Consider the following 16,490-nt stretch of genomic DNA (forward strand, 5'->3'; position numbering starts at 1 on the left):
TTTTGATTTTTTTAGTTTTTTAGTGATTTTTAGTTTTGTTCGCGATGTCATTGAGAAGTACGACACTACACATGTGTAACATCGACATCTCTGATTGGTTCGTAGTCGTTGGCGAGGCATTCGCAATGGTTTATGGGATGAGTAGTTCCTTCACTTATAATAATCAATACGACTGTACACAAGTCTTGTACCTTTGCTCCCCCCCCCCCCCCCTGTACCGTCAATGGAGTGATTGAATCTGAAATTCACTTCCGGAACCGTTGAGCTATTATTTGTGGCCATATTCTCCAACTCTCCTTGTCCCAGTCCGCTTCCTGTAGAAGGATGGGTCCTGATTGGTCAGCAGTTGGACAGGTGACTTGCTTTGGCGTGTTTGATCTCTCTACAGCGTAGGTTACCATGGTGATGTACCCCGGTAAGAAGAGAACCACCTTCGTCGGAGGGGAAACCTGAAGTTACCTCGACAACCGCAAACGCTGCTTCGTGCTCACTGTGAAGAATCTGTTCGTCGTTTCGTGGCGGCTTCGTCGGGCGGTGCGGAAAATGTCGACGAACTTTTTTAACGGAGCTTTATCCGAAGTAGGCAGGAATGAGCGCTTCGTTTTCCCCGGACCCACCGCTGAAAACAAGGCTTTGATAGAGAAGGTGAGTGGGACGAAATCAGGCGTTTAGCTCGCTAACTAATTCATGACAAGTGAAATAGTTTATCTTATTAATGGTAATGGTCAAACTAGTTTCAAAAGTAATGTAGAGTTAGAAATCGCCAAAAAAATAAATGAATGTATGACTGACGCGACTAATAACTACATGTACTGGTTTAGCCTCAGGGTAGTTTTATTTCCGATGATGATGATTCCTTTTCAGTTCGATTTTTATTGCGCGTCATTCCAGCTGCTAAACATCTGGCCCCTCCCACAGGATTTTACAACCTAACAGTTACAATCTAATAGTTACAATTGATTAATTAATAACACATGTATGTGGGGAACTGTTACACTGCTACATGTCATAAAATATGACCACTTGGAGAATGGACCATACAAGATGATTTTCTTCTTCTTCATTCTGGATATGTCGGATGTCACAGACTCCGCAAATATAATGCAACCGTAACAAATCATGTGACTCGACACTGTAGTTTGAGAATTATCCGCAAAAACTGCCAGATATAAGTTTTTTAAATGTGCATGTTTCATATGTTCCTTTCAATGTTTATATTTCCTTTTTCGCTCTTTTCAGTTTTGTGTTGGACTAATGACATGTTTTGTACCGTCTGGGTAAACCTTTTTTTTCTTTAATAATTGGGCATCAACACTTTCAGATTCTCTACTCACATGAGCTCCTTTAGTTTTATGATGCTTTACTTTTTATAAGCATTTTAATGGGAAAAGATGCTACATTGTCATTATATGCTAATTGCATTGTATGTATCTAGATCACATGACCAACTTGTAATCATGGGTTTACAAGTTGCAAGAATTAAGTCAATGCACAATGGGCAACTTTCAAACATTTCTAGGTGAATGGAAAATCTGTTCACATTCCGTCTCGTGTGTGACTACATTTAACGACGGAGATCAAAGCATGCTGCAGATGAAATGTCACGTATGTTATGCTTGTGATCTTCTTAATTCCTCACCAACAGATTCGTAAAGCAGAAATCAAGCTGGTGCAAGTGGAAAACAAACTCGCCAGAAACAATGACCAAAAGAAGTTAATGACTGAATTCCATAAAAATGGTAGACATGAGCTGGAGAATACCGGGGTAAGTTTATCAGAAGACATATATTTATTATGTGTGGGATATGTTTTCTTATAATTAAGTCACAATTTCTCATTTAGTTTTTGTTCTGCACTTAGGCTTTGTATAAAGCCAAGGAAGGAGAAGAAGAGTTGGAGAAACACATTACAGCTCTTGCAGAGAGGGAGACAGGTCGCCTGGTACAGGATATTGCTAAAAAGGGGAATGAGCTTCGATCCTTAGCAGAGAGAAGAAACATGCAAGAGGTCTGTACCAATTCACAACATCGATAAAGAAACAACGATCCAGTAGCTGGTGGTTCCAACTTGCCACTTTAAATCTCCATATCCTCAGAATCAAATCTTCAAGACCCAACAAAAGCTGGAGGAGTTCAGGAACCAGATGAACTGGGATCAGCAGGCCTTGGATGCCTTTTTGGAGGAGTCAGCGCGAAAAGATGAGGACACGATGGTCATCATAAAGTATGCCCAGCAAGATGAGCAGAAGATCAAGGTAAAGAGAAAAGACCTGTTTGGAAAAAAAGGATAAACAAGTTTTATGTTTTGATTTCAGCTGCAGTTACGTCAATCAGCCACCAGACCTACCTATTTTGATGTTGTGGCTGATTGGTGTACATCTAACTAAACTGCCCTTTACAACCACGACTCCTCCTGAGCTACCCGGTTTATCATCTCTCCTGTTACAGTCACTCACACTGGCTATAGAGAAGAAGACACTGGAAGCCAGTGAAAAGCGCAAAGCACTTGACAAGGAGTTGACTGAGACGATATCTGAACAGGTACGACAGGAAAAAAGAATCTGCACTCTGTTAATGTTTACTGTATGTGGTTGATTATTCCCACTGCGTCAGTTGTGCAATGTTTTACACATTTTGTTTTTACAATGCAGCAGCACGCTGACTATTACGACTAGAGCCCAAGTCCATCTTGAACTTTTAATGCTAATAGAAGGAAATTATATTTTCTTGGGAGGAAGAAGGAAGATGAAATTCTGTTACCATTATGTCCCATTATGCTTGTCAGGCTGATTTAAGAACTTAAAGGGGTAGTTATAATTTAATCAAAAACATTTTTTCTAAAATGCAGCAAATATTTCCTCACGGTTCGCTAGCTAGTTCTGTGAACTAGCTCAGCCCTGGCTCTGTACATCGAAAACAAACAAACACAATAAATTGTTTGGACATAACAGAATGCATTGTGTGACATTTATGTCCCATATCAATAATTTAAAATGTATATTTGGATCTGTACTATGTAGTATTTCTTTTAAAAATCCCTCTGCTTTTCGAACAGCTTGCTTTGGATAAGACCACAGAGCATTTGCAGCAGACCCACGTGGAGACACAGCAGCTCATCCACCAGTGGGAAAACACCATCAATCAGATGAAGCAGCGCGATGCTGAAATGCAGCAGTGTGTACTGGTAAAGTCTCGTCACCTTGCACTTCTACCAATAAAAGACAAACCAATTCGTATCCACTTCTGAAGAATAAAAGCCACCAGAATGTGAATGCACAGTCAACAGGTACAGTTGAGTTACACCCTGTGTCTATGCTCCTATCTTGTTCCTTCATCCATCCAGCAACTTGACCAGGCGAACCAAAACATCTGGGAAAGGAATGTCACCATTACAGAGAAGAGGAACTTGCTGGAAAATCAGAAGAACAACAATGCGGAAACGGAGAGGAAGACGTCCATGGCACACCGGCAGGCTGTAAAACTGCGGCAGGATCTGAAGGAGCAGGAGAACAACTGCAGCAGGCTGAAGGATGAGGTCAGCCTCTCGCTCAAGCACGGCTGAATGTGTCCAACAAGAATGTTACATTTAATCTGATCTGTAGTGTAACTTTGTATGAGAGTATAACTAAATTGATTGGAATGTTTCTCGCAGCTGGATAGCTGCAAGGGCACACTAGACAAAACAACCTCCAGTGTGGAGTCTATGACGTCCAACATATCCAGAATGAAGAAAGACATCCAGGATAAAAAAAAAAAGTTAGTCAGATCTTACAACACATCTCCGTCGTTGAATATTCACTCTAGATCAAAACAAGCTCTGTCTGCATATGTGTTTGTGTTGTAGACTCAAGGAGGCCAGGGAATACTATGCTGCGCTGGAGGAGAAGCTCAAAGTCGTCACTCAGACCGCCCTGAGTGAGGAGGAGAGGGCTTGCCAAATGGACCAGTTCCTCAAGGACGAGGAACAGGTCATCAAGGTGAGCAGCCTGACAGTTGTGAATGGTGAACCGCTGTAAGAGAACTAATGTACATGATAGAACGTTTTTGATTTCAGGACCTTTCACATCTCAACACACTCTGTAATATTTATTTGTGAGGATAGCTTTCGGACACAATCAAAATATCAACTATTGTATGTTGGTGTTTGATTAAAAATGAATTCAAAGCAGCAACGTGGGACATCAATGACCACGAACAGTGACAAAGAGAAGCATAAAACTCCTTTCCCCTTCACATCAGCAAAACCACACAAAACAAGTGAAGTAAATGGGGACTCTACATTTTTTAAGTTGTGTCAATGGAATACTCTGTTTTGTCATGTCCCTTCTTCCTGATTCGTGCTCATTGAAATTATGAAGTTTACTAGAAACTCTTTAATTTGAATCTGTCATTGTGAGATTATACATTTGGAAGCGATGAAATAAGAGTTGTGGTGCAACAGTAGAGATTAAATAAAGTCAAAGTGACAAAGAGTATTTTCTTTGTTGAAATTTCTCTGCACATTGGCTTCTTCCTGTCCACCATAACCATAAATAATAAGGTGGGAGAAATTCTACGGTTAACGTGCCTTCACGCATTTCCCCCTGATCACAAAAATGAGCTATTTGCCAGCAGTGTGGATCATCAATCATTTTTATGATTTACATTTAATATTCTCCCCGAAACACTAGAATTGAACATGAGTCAACTACGAGACAGTAAAACAAGTGCTTGTCTGTGTAAAGATAAAGATAATTTCATAAATCAAGATCATTTAATCATAATCTCTTTATACAAACTCATATAAGTGCAGGGAAAAGCAAGAATTTTTTTTTGAGCTGGAGACCCTCAACTCTCCCTCCACCCTCACTCTGTACTAGAAATCCCTGTTACTTTTTTATATTGGCCTCAAAATGGCGTGGCTTTGACCTGTGATATGACTTTGTAACCCTGTGTCGGCCTGTGCTTTGCTGCAGGAGCTGGATGTCCAGCTGCGCAGCTGCAGAGAGGAACTCTTCCGCCATAAGGAGCATTTGCAGGCACTAAAGACAAAGGGGAAGGATGCTGTCGCCCATGTTTCCGGGAGCAAATCCACCATCACCAACCTCGAAAATCAGCTCAGAAAAATGGAGAAGGACTTGGTCCGACAACAGATGATAATTAATGAGCAGGCACGTAACCATCTACAATCACACCGCCCAGCTTTCACCCTGTCTGGTGCTCGACACTGCGCTCATCTTCAGATTCTCCTCTCACTCTGCTGTTTTACAGGACTCCAAGATCATCTGCCTGGGTAGAAAACTGGCACGGCTGCAAGGTGACATTCACCTGGATGAAAAACAAATGTTGGACGCGAAGATCGATGAGTTGACCAAAGCCCTAGAAGAGAAGAAGAAGACAGCCAACGCGCTCACCAACACGCTCAAAGAGTGCGAGGTCTGTCCCACTGCTCGTGACCTCACTGTCCTACAGAATGAGCCGGTGGAATAATGACTCCTCACACGTCTCCCTTTCTCTGACAGGATGATATTCGCTTATTGAGGAAGGTAATGGTGAAGTCAGAAGCTCAAAAGAGAAATCTGTCCGAGAAGGTCGACGAGCTCATGCTTCTCCGGAACACCAATGAAAAGGAGCTGAAGATACTTCGACTCAGGAAACAGGTAACTCGCTGATGTCATAAAATAAAGTAATTTGAATTATTACAAATTGACCTGATGCTGGCCTTAAAGGGAAAGTCAGAGGAGCACCATCATCTAGATTGTTCCTCCAGGGACTAAGATTGTCAGTACAACATTCCATGGCAATCCATCCAGTACTTTCTGAGATATTTGAATCTGAACGAAAATGTCAGACCAGTCAACACAAAGACAGTCCCACTGCTAACAGGGCCAAAAACCTACTTTATTTAATTTAGCACTTAGAAGAGGATACAGAGCCAGAAATAATGTACCTGAACATCAATCGTCAGTCGATTCCTGGAAAAGTTACTCCAGTTGTTCACTATTAGTCAACTGAAAATGTTTGATATTACGTAATGTAGCTCATGTGTTCATCATCAGGACAACATGGTGGATCGCAACATCATGAAGATAGAGGTGAGGCGTATCAGAGATCTTCTGTACAACAAGGCAGACGCCGTGCTGTCTTTGGAGAAGAGAAAGCTGGGGCTGCATAAAGCCATAAAGGAGAGGGAGGATGAGATCAAAGTCTTCAGGGAGATGCTGAGCCAGAAGCTCAAGATCAGTGAGCAGGAGAGAATGAGACTGAGGTGAAAACTCAAATCCCAGACACATACTCAGTCACTGTCCCAATTCAAGTGAACGTGAAGAGGTTCGAGTCTTTTGGACCTCACTGTACGACCTCGCTTTAAATTGTGTTTTACGTCATCAGTATAATCACGTCATCCAGTGACTGATTCTGTTTCAGTGCTGAACTCAATGAGAAACTGGCCAAGACCGACATGATGAAGAACCGCTTTGAAGTTGCGACACTTTCGATGGCCGCTCCTGAGGGGGAAGAGGAGATGTCGGTGACTTATTATATCGTAAAGGTGACAGCTCTTGACACATACACACACCATCGTGTCACATGTCTGCTGGAGCCGACCAATAGCAGATCGTATCCGCAGTGCACGCTGGCACTTTGAATGACTGCGGTTGTGTGCCCTTCACCAGGCTGCGCAGGAGAGAGAGGAGCTCAAGCAGAAGGGGGACGGCCTCGATGCTAGAATACGCAAGATAGTGGAGGAGAACGAAGCTTACGAGAACAGCAACCACTTGTTCAAAATCAGTAACTCAAGGTTTCACAAATCGCTCAACAAAGGATCTCAGTCAAGTACGTTGCACGCAGAACGAAACCAACAATTTATGTATTTTTCTTTTTCTCTCTCTCTGCTTAAAATCAGAGCAGTTAGCGTTGATCCCAAAGTAACCTGGGTTGTTTTGGTTTTAGGTGCAGAACACAAAGCAAAACTGAAGTTGGAGGAGGAGTTGAGGGCAGTGGAAGATACGCTGAGGTACAAGAGCAGACAGTTCCAAGAGCTCCAGCAGGACATCCAGGTTGGTGTTGAGCAGACTACTCAGAAAAAACAACTAGTCCTTTATTTAACTCAGCCTGAATCGTAAACAAGTCAAGGTCTCACAGAAATGATCTATGTGTATTGTATTTATTAGAATACATCCTCACAGGTTTAACACTTTAAAATCTGTTGTCAAACTTTTTTTCCATCACATTTCTTTCTCATTTGTTAACATTGATGTCCATAGTAGTTAATAGTATAAAGTGAAGTTTAAAAATTGTCACGTTTATCCCTATGAGCAAGGGTTTGTATTCTTTGTTCTAGATTAGGTTGCACCATTTGTTAATCCACCCACAAAAAATTGTAAAGTCTGCTTCCGAAGTTTTTAGGAACTACTACCTAGTTTCAAACAACTAGTAAAGACTTCAGTAATGATAGAATAAAATATATTACATTATAGTGGTATAAGAAAATATGGATACACTTGAATAAGACAATCTCATGTTTTGTGATAGTGTATTGATTCTCAAACACACTGCACTGATTTTTAATAAATAGTTTATTTTGTGTTGTTTCAACTCTTCTGACTGAGTCTTCCACTTTAAAGTCACAAAATATTTAATGCATGTGGTGTGTTCTTTACACTATGCCACTTTTGCTAAAATTAGATGATAACATATTGTTTTACTTAAAGTATCGCAATATATCATCATGTTTTTAATCGTAGACCCTGTACAATGATACTGTACGTATCGTTCAGCCATATTCTTGCCAATTGAACCGTTATTATTTCAGGCAAAAGTCCAAATATTGTTTCCTCTGGAGAATCACAATATGAGGTTTGAGTTTTTTTTTATCTCTACTTAGCCTGTAAATAACTTTTCATACTGCGGTTGCTCCAGTGCAAAGATCTACAACTCGATCTATTTGAGTCGTCCAGTGTGTTTGCTTGCGATGGTTTTTTGTACCACTCTCCATTTTACAGGACATGAACAACAACTTGGAAGGTCTGCTGCAAGAAGAGCAGGTCGAGAAAGAAAAGATAAAGTATCAACAGTCACTCATCGCTAAACTGAACAAAGAACTCACTTGCCAGGAAGAGAAAATCAAAAGAGCTACAAAACAGGTTTGATGTCCACCGGCAGCAGTTTGGCTAACCAGCACACGTTCTATCTTTCATTATTTCTATAACATTGTTAAAACACAAACATATATTATCACAAATGGTTAGGAAATCGGAAATCTAAAAGATAGGAGATAAAGGAGGAGTGCCTGTTGGACACCACTGTCCATAAATGCAAAACCTTTATTCGAGGTTTGCCGTAATCCTTACTCCACCTTGTATTGTCTTACTGTTTGCCAGTGCTCCAAGCTGACCAGAGAGTTCCGCTCAGCACAAGACACTCAGACTGAGACCTTTGAAGAGAAGGACATAAAGCTGAAGGAACTAAAAGAATTCAACAAGAGCGTCGACAAAATGCTGAACGATGCCCTGAGTGTCCAGCCCGATCTGAGATCAGCGCTGGATAACTACTTCCTGCAGGTATAAAGCAATTGACTCTGCATTGTTTTAATATTCAGAAGATTAGTCTCGCCTCAAATCAGGATTGGCTGAACTTTACTGTAAATAATTGGATTTAAGTTGAAGTTATACAACTTGCAGTGGCAAAAACAAAGTTGCTTTATCTTTTCTTTTTCATCTTCTGCTTTTTTTTCTCAGGCCAATCTGTCTCTTCCAAATCCTTCCTCCGCTCCCACCAGCCACCGGAGCTCTCCCTCGACCAGGTCAGACTTTCTTAGTAAAAACTCTTCTTCAGGAAATCGGAATGCAGGGAAATGATGAGGGCTTGGTCTTCATATGACCACACGGCTGAAAAATCGTACATATGAGGAAAACGGTTGAATACTGCTCAATTGTTTATGGAATAGAACTAGTCAGCTGAGAAAGGCTGGTTGTACTGAGACACTCCACACTGAGTGTAGAGGGGGGGGAAATCCTGAATAAGATATTCACCTGTCTAAATAAAATGTGGAAAGTTCTAGTTTATTACTAAGCAATCCTTTTTTTTTTAAGTTGTATATATTTTTTTTTATCTTCGTGTGCTGCTCTTCCTTTGTGGTCGTCATGGTGCCGTTCTCTCTCTGTTTTGCAGATCTGCTGCACCCTCAGTCAGGAAGTTGAACTGAAGGACCGTGATGGATTACACAGGTTCGCTATTGTTTTCAAGTTGTGAAGAAGCCGCGTTTGTTTTGCTGTGTTCAAAAGCCTTTTATTCTCAAAGTTGTAGGGTTATTTCAGTCTGTAGTTGTTCGATCTACTCAAATAAATCTAGTTAGTTTTTCTTTTAATGAGAAGGAAAAAAAGTAACGGGATCTTCCTGCTTTAATTGAAAGACCTCTCAATGGAAAGTAGCACAACAATTTTACAGTTTGCACTTTCAGATTTGGCCGGTTGTTTGAATCTAAATAAAAACATTTGTTTCACTAAATCTCTCTCTTTCCCGTCTCTTTCTTGTCTCTTATGAAATCATTGTTGGCTTCGCTGTGGCTTTGTGAGAGCAGCAGGTGGATGTGTTTCACTTCATTCGTCTTTGGGTAATTGGCGGCAGGTGAACTTTGAATTCCACCAGTGGACCCATGATTGACAGACAGAGAAGGAGCCGCAGTTCCTCATATTTTTATGGAACACTGAGGGTGTCATTTTAAACTGGCTTTTTGTTGCGTCATCACCTCAACAACTATTGTTGAGAATATGACACACCCTCTGAATGAGGGTGTCATTTCCTTGTACGGGACAAAAAAAAAGCCAGGGGCTCTGAGAGAGCAGGAGCAACTCTTTCCCACGACAGACTTCACTCTTTGAAAGAAATAATAATAAGTAAAGCCTCAACATGTTGCTGCTGATCTTGTTTGCTGGATGTTTGGCCACGGGTGCTGCACAGACAAGTGAGTACACCGCACAGAAATCAATGCACAATTTAAATTCTTTTCTAATGTTCACTGTGAATGAATTATTTTTTGAACTGAAGTAAATGTAGACTTCCTTTAATGTTTCCCCAGCATCTTTCTCCTCCGTTACTACGGAGACGTCGCCCACGACAGAGAGTCCATTTACTCACCCAATCCAGTTGACAACAGTCCTACCTGCATCCCATTTCACAAACAATAGTGAGTGCATTTCACATCAAAGTCTAACATGATTTTGACGGCTTTGAATTCATTCATATTTTCATTTATGCCACAGCTGTGGCAATCCTGCGGACAGCGGTTCTGTCCAGTCGTGAGTTAAACCATACGACGATTGCTCCAGTCTTAAACAAGGTAATAACTCACCAATGCTCACAAAGCGACTTGACTTCATAAAACTTATGAAGATTGTGTAGTGCACTGCTTAATATTATACCTCAATAATCAATGACGTGAACACGATGGGTTTGAATTGTGTCTCTCAGCTCTATGACATCATCCGGCGGCTTCAACCTGGTCTGAACTTCACTCTGACGGTGAAGGACTTCACTGAAGTGTGAAACCTGCTCATTGCAAAGGTTCCTGTGAGTTTGCTCACTTGTTTCACAGGATTTATATGAAAATATTATCCTCTTATAATATGTGAATAAGGAGGATCCTGTTTCATCCTCCCTGATTTAATTTCACTTTAATTCATTTCTGTTCATTTTATTCAAAACTGTGTATTGTTTTTTTCCCCTTCAATAAAGTTCTTAAATAATTTGGACAGCGTGGATCTTATTTCAGCAAATGACCTTTTATATTCTATTGTAGCCTATTTTATATTTCTGGCACATTTACAATCAGTCAATATATCTAATGAATGTGTCATTCATTCTCTCTAATTTGTTTTAACATTTGGCTATAAAATGCCTTCACACAAAATAGTCGCTAAATATAAGATGTACGGTATCAGACACCTTAAAATGCACCAGAATAATACTTTGACGATACGGTTCTCATAATAATTATTGAAAGATTCTGAGGTCTAGGGAATTAACCATTTACCTATTGGCTACTGTCCTGAGACCAACATTTAGCACAGGGTCAGGGCTGCTCTCTGTGATGACATCACAAACGTTGACTGGCTGAGACAGTTGTTGTCCCGGTAACCTGATACAAACTTGGTCCCTGGACAACAGCCACTTGGTAAAATCAGGACGCGCAGGAATTAGACACTGCACAGATAATGTACGAGTCTGCCTGAAGAAAAGAAAAAAGAAAAAACGATTGAGGTCAATAAAATGAAATAACAACACATCCACATCAGGCCCAGTGAGACGACCAGAAGTGCATTTTCAGCGCGATGATTGTTTCGGTTTTTTAAATCATAATGTAAATAGACTGGTCAAAAAAAATAGTTCTTGATGTAATTCTGACTCTGACTCACTAGAGGGAAACAGACTAGTTTATGGCTAAAGGTTTCAACCCAGCCTCATCCGGCTCTGACACAACTGCTGATCTTCCTTCTGATCACATGACACCATCCACGACCTCAAACTAAATATTTTGTTTGGACCCATTTCTTCTCTTCGTGTTAAACATTGCTAGAGAAAGATATCTGGAAGAGCACATATTCCATGTGAGCGGACAAACTGGAATGTGAACAAGTATAAATTTGAGTGTGAGGTACTGTTTTCTTATACACAATGATTGTAGGCCTGTTACAGGGCAATTGATAGAAAGAAGAATTTGTCTTTTTACAGAGAAGAAGCATCACTAATCTCTTCAGTGTGAACCGCGTTTCCTGTCTTTTCTGTTTCAGAACGTAAATGTTTTCGACACCCCCAGCATCATGAAATCTATGGTGGCCCGCAAAGGAGCCAGTCTTCAGCTTACACATGGAGCCTTTGAAGGGCGGCCACGGTATGAGCCTGGCAATAATTTTATTGTCCTGTCAACAACATTTCATAAAATGTCTGTTTTTTTTAATTTAAGGTTCTTTCGCTGAAGCCACCGTTGTTAAAGAAAGAAAAGAAATAACACCCAGACATTTGATCCATGTTTAGACAGTGTTTTGCTTCACCCACCTCCAGTTCTGTAACTGTAGTTGGCTCTGCCTGTTGACCAACATTGTGATCATGCCTAAGAGCTGACAGCACGGATGTACATCCAAGATCCAGCTCATCTCGTTAGTCTCTGCATTGAGAATCAGTGCAGATCAGTTCAGTCGCCTGCGGTTGATTATAATCTTACGCTGAAACAACCCGCCCCAAAAAACATTAAAGTACATTAAGAAAGATTGGAGCATCGAATAATAAGTATCTCCATCTTTACAGAAGCTTGATGTGTTTTCACACCAGAAGAGCCAATGGCTGTGTGTCTCAGGTCCTGAGCTACAGATCATTGACGCTGAATTTCATCACTTTGAAGTAGCACTTGAGTTAATACAGATTACAATTCAGACAATGTGCAAGTGCGTAAGTAATAATCTCCCAAAATTATACAAGACCTCTCATTTTTTCTCTACTTTTGTGCATATAATTGATGGGGGGGTGTACTATTGCATGAGCTTTCCTTTTTTTTTTTTTAGATTAACCATCCATTCATTCATTTTCTGCTACTTATCCAGGGTCGGGTGGCGGCAGGTCAAGCAATCCCTGTCTCCAGCTACATTTTCCAGCTCCTCCAAGGAAATCCAGAGGCTTTTCTAGGCCGCATGAGATACACAATCTTCCAGCATGAGCTGGGTCTTTACCGCGAGGCTTCCCACCACTTGGACGTGTCTGGAAGACGTCCAGTGGAAGGCCCCTTGGAGACTTTTACATAGCTACATTTTCCAGCAGTTTCTCTACTATGCAGTTTGCCTGCCTTGACTGAAACGAACAGTCATCCGTCTGCATGGTTGTGACAGTTGATGTCACATGATGGCAGAGCCCATGGCTCCATTACTGCGTGGAGCTTTGGTGCATGTCACAGCCCTTCTCTCACCCCTGGTTTCCAGACTGTCTCTCCATGGTTGTCTATCAAAGAATTTGTAACTTGTGTTTTGATTCAACATTCTTGAAAAACGTGACGAACCCACAGAGAATCACATTAATGCAGTTCCCCTCAGCTCTACGGAGGGATTTAAACGTATTCCAGCTCAATGTTTCGATTCCACAGCTGCAAATTTTTTGTTATTCACTCGTAGAGCTCTGTAGGTTTTTTTACCCCCTCCCAAACTCTCAAAAATCCCACAAACTTTACCGGTGAACAAAGCAAAACACAAGAGAGGTCATCAACAAACCGGAAGGAAGGGTCAGTCGTTCAACCTGCGCTTCCCCCAGTCAGCAAGTCGAAGCCTCCTTGGGCAAAGACCACGGGCGTAGCACTGGGGGGAAAAAGGGGACAGACTACCCAGGGCCCAAGGGTGGGGGGCCCCTGGGAAGCCTGGGATTAGTGTTTTCTTAGTAATAAGTGTCATAACAAATTGGCCGAATACATTGGTTGAGAGACTGAACTATGTATTTCAAAAAATAGTGGAGTCCTTGGATATTATCTATTATCAGTTTAACAACTGAAATGACAGCTAATTTGAATAGCAGTGGTCTGGCAGCATTAGCGAATAACACAATTGTTTGAACTGAGTGAGAAACTGATTCAAGATGGGTTATCTAGTCTTCAATTTAAATATCTTACATTACTATTGAAACAGTTTTAATGGGGCCTATATTTTCTACAAATAGTCCCAATGGAATCTGCTGACAGTGAAGTTTTTTTGAACTATTATTGAAAATGAATATGATGTATATTGGCATCTTTGGTTTCGTACAGCCTCTATCTTTCCCAGGCTGTGGTCCTTGTTAATCAATTTTGTGCTGTGCTCCCCCCCCCCCCTCCCCAGTTTACCACATGACCAGCGTGTTCTACTTTTTTAAACCCTCAGTACTGATCGAGCTGACAATCAGACGACGACCACGCACACGACCAAGCGCTGAATACCTGATCTACGTACCGTCTTCAGTATGGACCTGCGGTTCCTGTTTGTGGCTCCCACTCTGATTCTGGGGGTCACTCTCACCATGCAGACGGCAGACGCACCGTGCAAAATCAAATGGTAATCTTTCGTTTTGTTGTGCGATGATGGAGAACTTTGATCAAAAGGGTAAACGGACTTCATCTATATAGCACCTTTCTAGTCGTTTTGACCACACAAAGTGGCATGTGGACGGGAAGGAGCTGGGGATCGAACCACCGACCATCTGGTCAGTGGACAACCCACAGCTAACTCCTGAGCCACAGCTGCCTTAGAAATTTATTCAACCTGTCTTGAATCAAAATGTAAGTGCACCGCGATAGCTGGTATGAAATCTGTCAGTGATTTGTTAAATTATATCATATGTATGATTTTCAAATATGTAAACTTTTTACATGATTATTGATATTTAATAATGTCTTGCCGTTAGTGTCCACAGATCAGAAACCACATTACAAAAGCACCCATTCATAGAAAATGCGTTACAATGCGATTTGGGTGTCGTGAAATCCTCCGCTGTCACGGTCCAAGTGAGTCAAGCTGATCATGAATTCACAGTTCAATTCTCATGCTCGCTGTCTTGCATTTGTGCTCACAAGACTCTCATCGGTCATATCTTTTTTTGATGTTTAACTGAATCTCAGGGAGTAGATCCACACACAATTTTGACTTTCGTTGATCCGATCCCTCCCATGAGCCTTCAACTGGACACGACATCAGCGGCTCTGACTCCCTCCTCTGCAGGTTGTTCGGCATCTCATGCAGTGAAGTCAACGACAAGCTGGTGAGCCAGATCAAGGCCTGGCAGACCAACGGGAGCTGTCCGTCTGCAGGAGAGAGGTGCTCGTATGAGGTGGGAAAGAACATCTCGGGGAACTGTTGAGTTTGAATAAATGATTCTTTAGGTGTCTACGAGCAGGAGCAGGAACATTCTTTGCAAAGGATCCACATTTTCATTAGTGAATTAGAGAGAATCAGGATAATGGAAACTTAGAATGGATGTTAACATGTTAGAGATGAACACAAATAAACCATAAATGGAGGTTGGAGAAACCTGTTTGAGTTTTTTCATTGATCATGTACCTTAGTGTTCATTAGTAATTTACAGTTATTGATTTTTTTGTTCAACTCATTGATCTGCTTGTGGTCTCGCTGCGACCAGGCCCGACACTGACAGGACTCGACTGTGATCCGAAAAAATGTTTCAATAACTTTGGCTTAGTGTTAAACTGCAACACACAACAGTTAATACAAACAGGTGTACTGTCTATGATGCGCATAACGTCCTTGTTTCCATAATTCCGTTTGAAAATGTCCTGCAGCTTGTGTCGGCTGCTCCGAGCCTGATCAAATCCACGCACACGTCTCCCAGTACAAAGAAAGTGAGCAACCTGGAGTTTCTTCTGGAGCAATCCGTCATTTGCAAAGTGTCTGTAAGTATGTTTCTTTTAATTCTTTCTGAATCAGGCAACGATGCGGTTCAAATTGTGTCAAACCTCTAATCTGCTGCGCCTACAACTACCTTTGTTTACTTTAACTCAAGTGAATACTAAATATCCTCTGTGTGTCTATTTGATTTAATGGAGGCAATCATAAACTTTAAACAAATAGAAATCATTGCAAGAATCAAACACACAGCTTCAGAGTAATGTTGAAGCAAGCAGACATAAAATATGTGTGTGATTCTTCTGGATTTAAAGCTTCTTAAGGGGAAATTAAAGGGGAAAATCAGAGTTCAGGAGGTAAATCAGCTTTGGTCACTGACATTCCTCTGTCACACTGCTTGGAGCTTCATGAAAGATCTGCTTCTCTTTCTTCTTCTTCTTCTTCTCCTCCTGTCTCTAATGTGCAGGGTGACGCTGCGTACGGCTTTTCCAAAGTTCAAGCCGACAATGGTACAAACTACTGCAGCCTCCAGAACCTGATCGACGGTAGGTATCCGCTCCCGTTCGGCTCAATGAAGAACTGTGACATTTCATTCATTTCAATCTTACAGTAACAACCATATAGTTAACAACATCTTTTCTCTGTTCAGGAAGTGACCTGATAAATGCTGAGGGGTACAAGCAGTTCAGCAACAAGTGGATCTGTCCTGGGTTCGATACTGCAAACTGCACCTTATCTTAGGAGGAGAGTGGATCCTCCTGGCACCGAGTGTCACGTGGAATAACACGTAGATGTATTTGTGTAGAATAATAACTCTGAAGAATAATTACCCTATCTTTTCTCTGTCATTCCTATGTACGTGCATACTTTGAGTTTTCTCTTAAACCTTTTTTTAACAGCATTATGAAACCGGTGACAAGGATCAAATCATTTAACTTCAATAAAGTTTAATAAAAAGAGCAGGGATTTTTAATCTGCTAACGCAAAGTAACTTAACTTGAATACATTTAAATACTGTATGTGGTTTTTTTTTTAATAATAAATGAATTAACTAAAAATGACAACAATATTTTACTCAAGCCCAGGTGACCAACAATATGTTTGCACTGTATCTTTAAAAAAATAAATAAAAAGGTACTTGGTA

General features: G+C 41.0%; 2 protein-coding genes across 6 annotated transcripts; both read left to right on the forward strand.

Moving 5' to 3' along the window:
• Positions 1-355: 355 nt before the first annotated feature.
• Positions 356-10,729, forward strand: ccdc39 (coiled-coil domain containing 39). Its single transcript, XM_035633297.2, has 23 exons — positions 356-645; positions 1,646-1,765; positions 1,861-2,007; positions 2,096-2,254; positions 2,448-2,540; positions 3,055-3,183; positions 3,343-3,534; positions 3,652-3,755; positions 3,844-3,976; positions 4,955-5,149; positions 5,250-5,414; positions 5,501-5,638; positions 6,038-6,246; positions 6,405-6,528; positions 6,653-6,812; positions 6,930-7,036; positions 7,982-8,122; positions 8,360-8,539; positions 8,717-8,781; positions 9,150-9,942; positions 10,057-10,164; positions 10,241-10,317; positions 10,449-10,729. Exons 1-20 carry the CDS (start codon positions 544-546, stop codon positions 9,181-9,183), a joined length of 2,697 nt encoding a protein of 898 aa, XP_035489190.2. The 5' UTR covers positions 356-543; the 3' UTR covers positions 9,184-9,942; positions 10,057-10,164; positions 10,241-10,317; positions 10,449-10,729.
• Positions 10,730-10,921: 192 nt separating this feature from the next.
• wu:fc46h12 (uncharacterized protein LOC568958 homolog) lies at positions 10,922-16,404 on the forward strand. Of its 5 annotated transcripts, none has more exons than XM_035634383.2 (8): positions 10,922-11,631; positions 11,768-11,868; positions 12,282-12,422; positions 12,575-14,041; positions 14,705-14,813; positions 15,283-15,393; positions 15,813-15,891; positions 15,996-16,404. In XM_035634383.2, exons 4-8 carry the CDS (start codon positions 13,950-13,952, stop codon positions 16,085-16,087), a joined length of 483 nt encoding a protein of 160 aa, XP_035490276.1. In that variant the 5' UTR covers positions 10,922-11,631; positions 11,768-11,868; positions 12,282-12,422; positions 12,575-13,949; the 3' UTR covers positions 16,088-16,404. The 5 variants fall into 5 exon arrangements, with proteins under 5 accessions (XP_035490276.1, XP_035490281.1, XP_035490278.1 ...); XM_035634388.2 differs by having other exon boundaries at positions 10,922-11,626; XM_035634385.2 differs by lacking the exon at positions 12,282-12,422.
• Positions 16,405-16,490: the final 86 nt, after the last annotated feature.

Source organism: Scophthalmus maximus, chromosome 5, assembly GCF_022379125.1.
Source record: "Scophthalmus maximus strain ysfricsl-2021 chromosome 5, ASM2237912v1, whole genome shotgun sequence".
NCBI classification, from domain to species: domain Eukaryota; kingdom Metazoa; phylum Chordata; class Actinopteri; order Pleuronectiformes; family Scophthalmidae; genus Scophthalmus; species Scophthalmus maximus.

Excerpts from the sequence above, each read along its gene's own strand:
- ccdc39 (XM_035633297.2), top strand. The coding sequence starts at position 544 with ATGTCGACGAACTTTTTTAACGGAGCTTTATCCGAAGTAGGCAGGAAT. Across the intron at positions 3,977-4,954 it reads ACGAGGAACAGGTCATCAAG|GAGCTGGATGTCCAGCTGCG; the intron begins GTGAGCAGCCTG and ends GCTTTGCTGCAG. Across the intron at positions 6,529-6,652 it reads TGACTTATTATATCGTAAAG|GCTGCGCAGGAGAGAGAGGA; the intron begins GTGACAGCTCTT and ends GCCCTTCACCAG.
- wu:fc46h12 (XM_035634383.2), top strand. The coding sequence starts at position 13,950 with ATGGACCTGCGGTTCCTGTTTGTGGCTCCCACTCTGATTCTGGGGGTC. Across the intron at positions 14,814-15,282 it reads GAGAGAGGTGCTCGTATGAG|CTTGTGTCGGCTGCTCCGAG; the intron begins GTGGGAAAGAAC and ends AATGTCCTGCAG. Across the intron at positions 15,892-15,995 it reads CCTCCAGAACCTGATCGACG|GAAGTGACCTGATAAATGCT; the intron begins GTAGGTATCCGC and ends TTCTCTGTTCAG.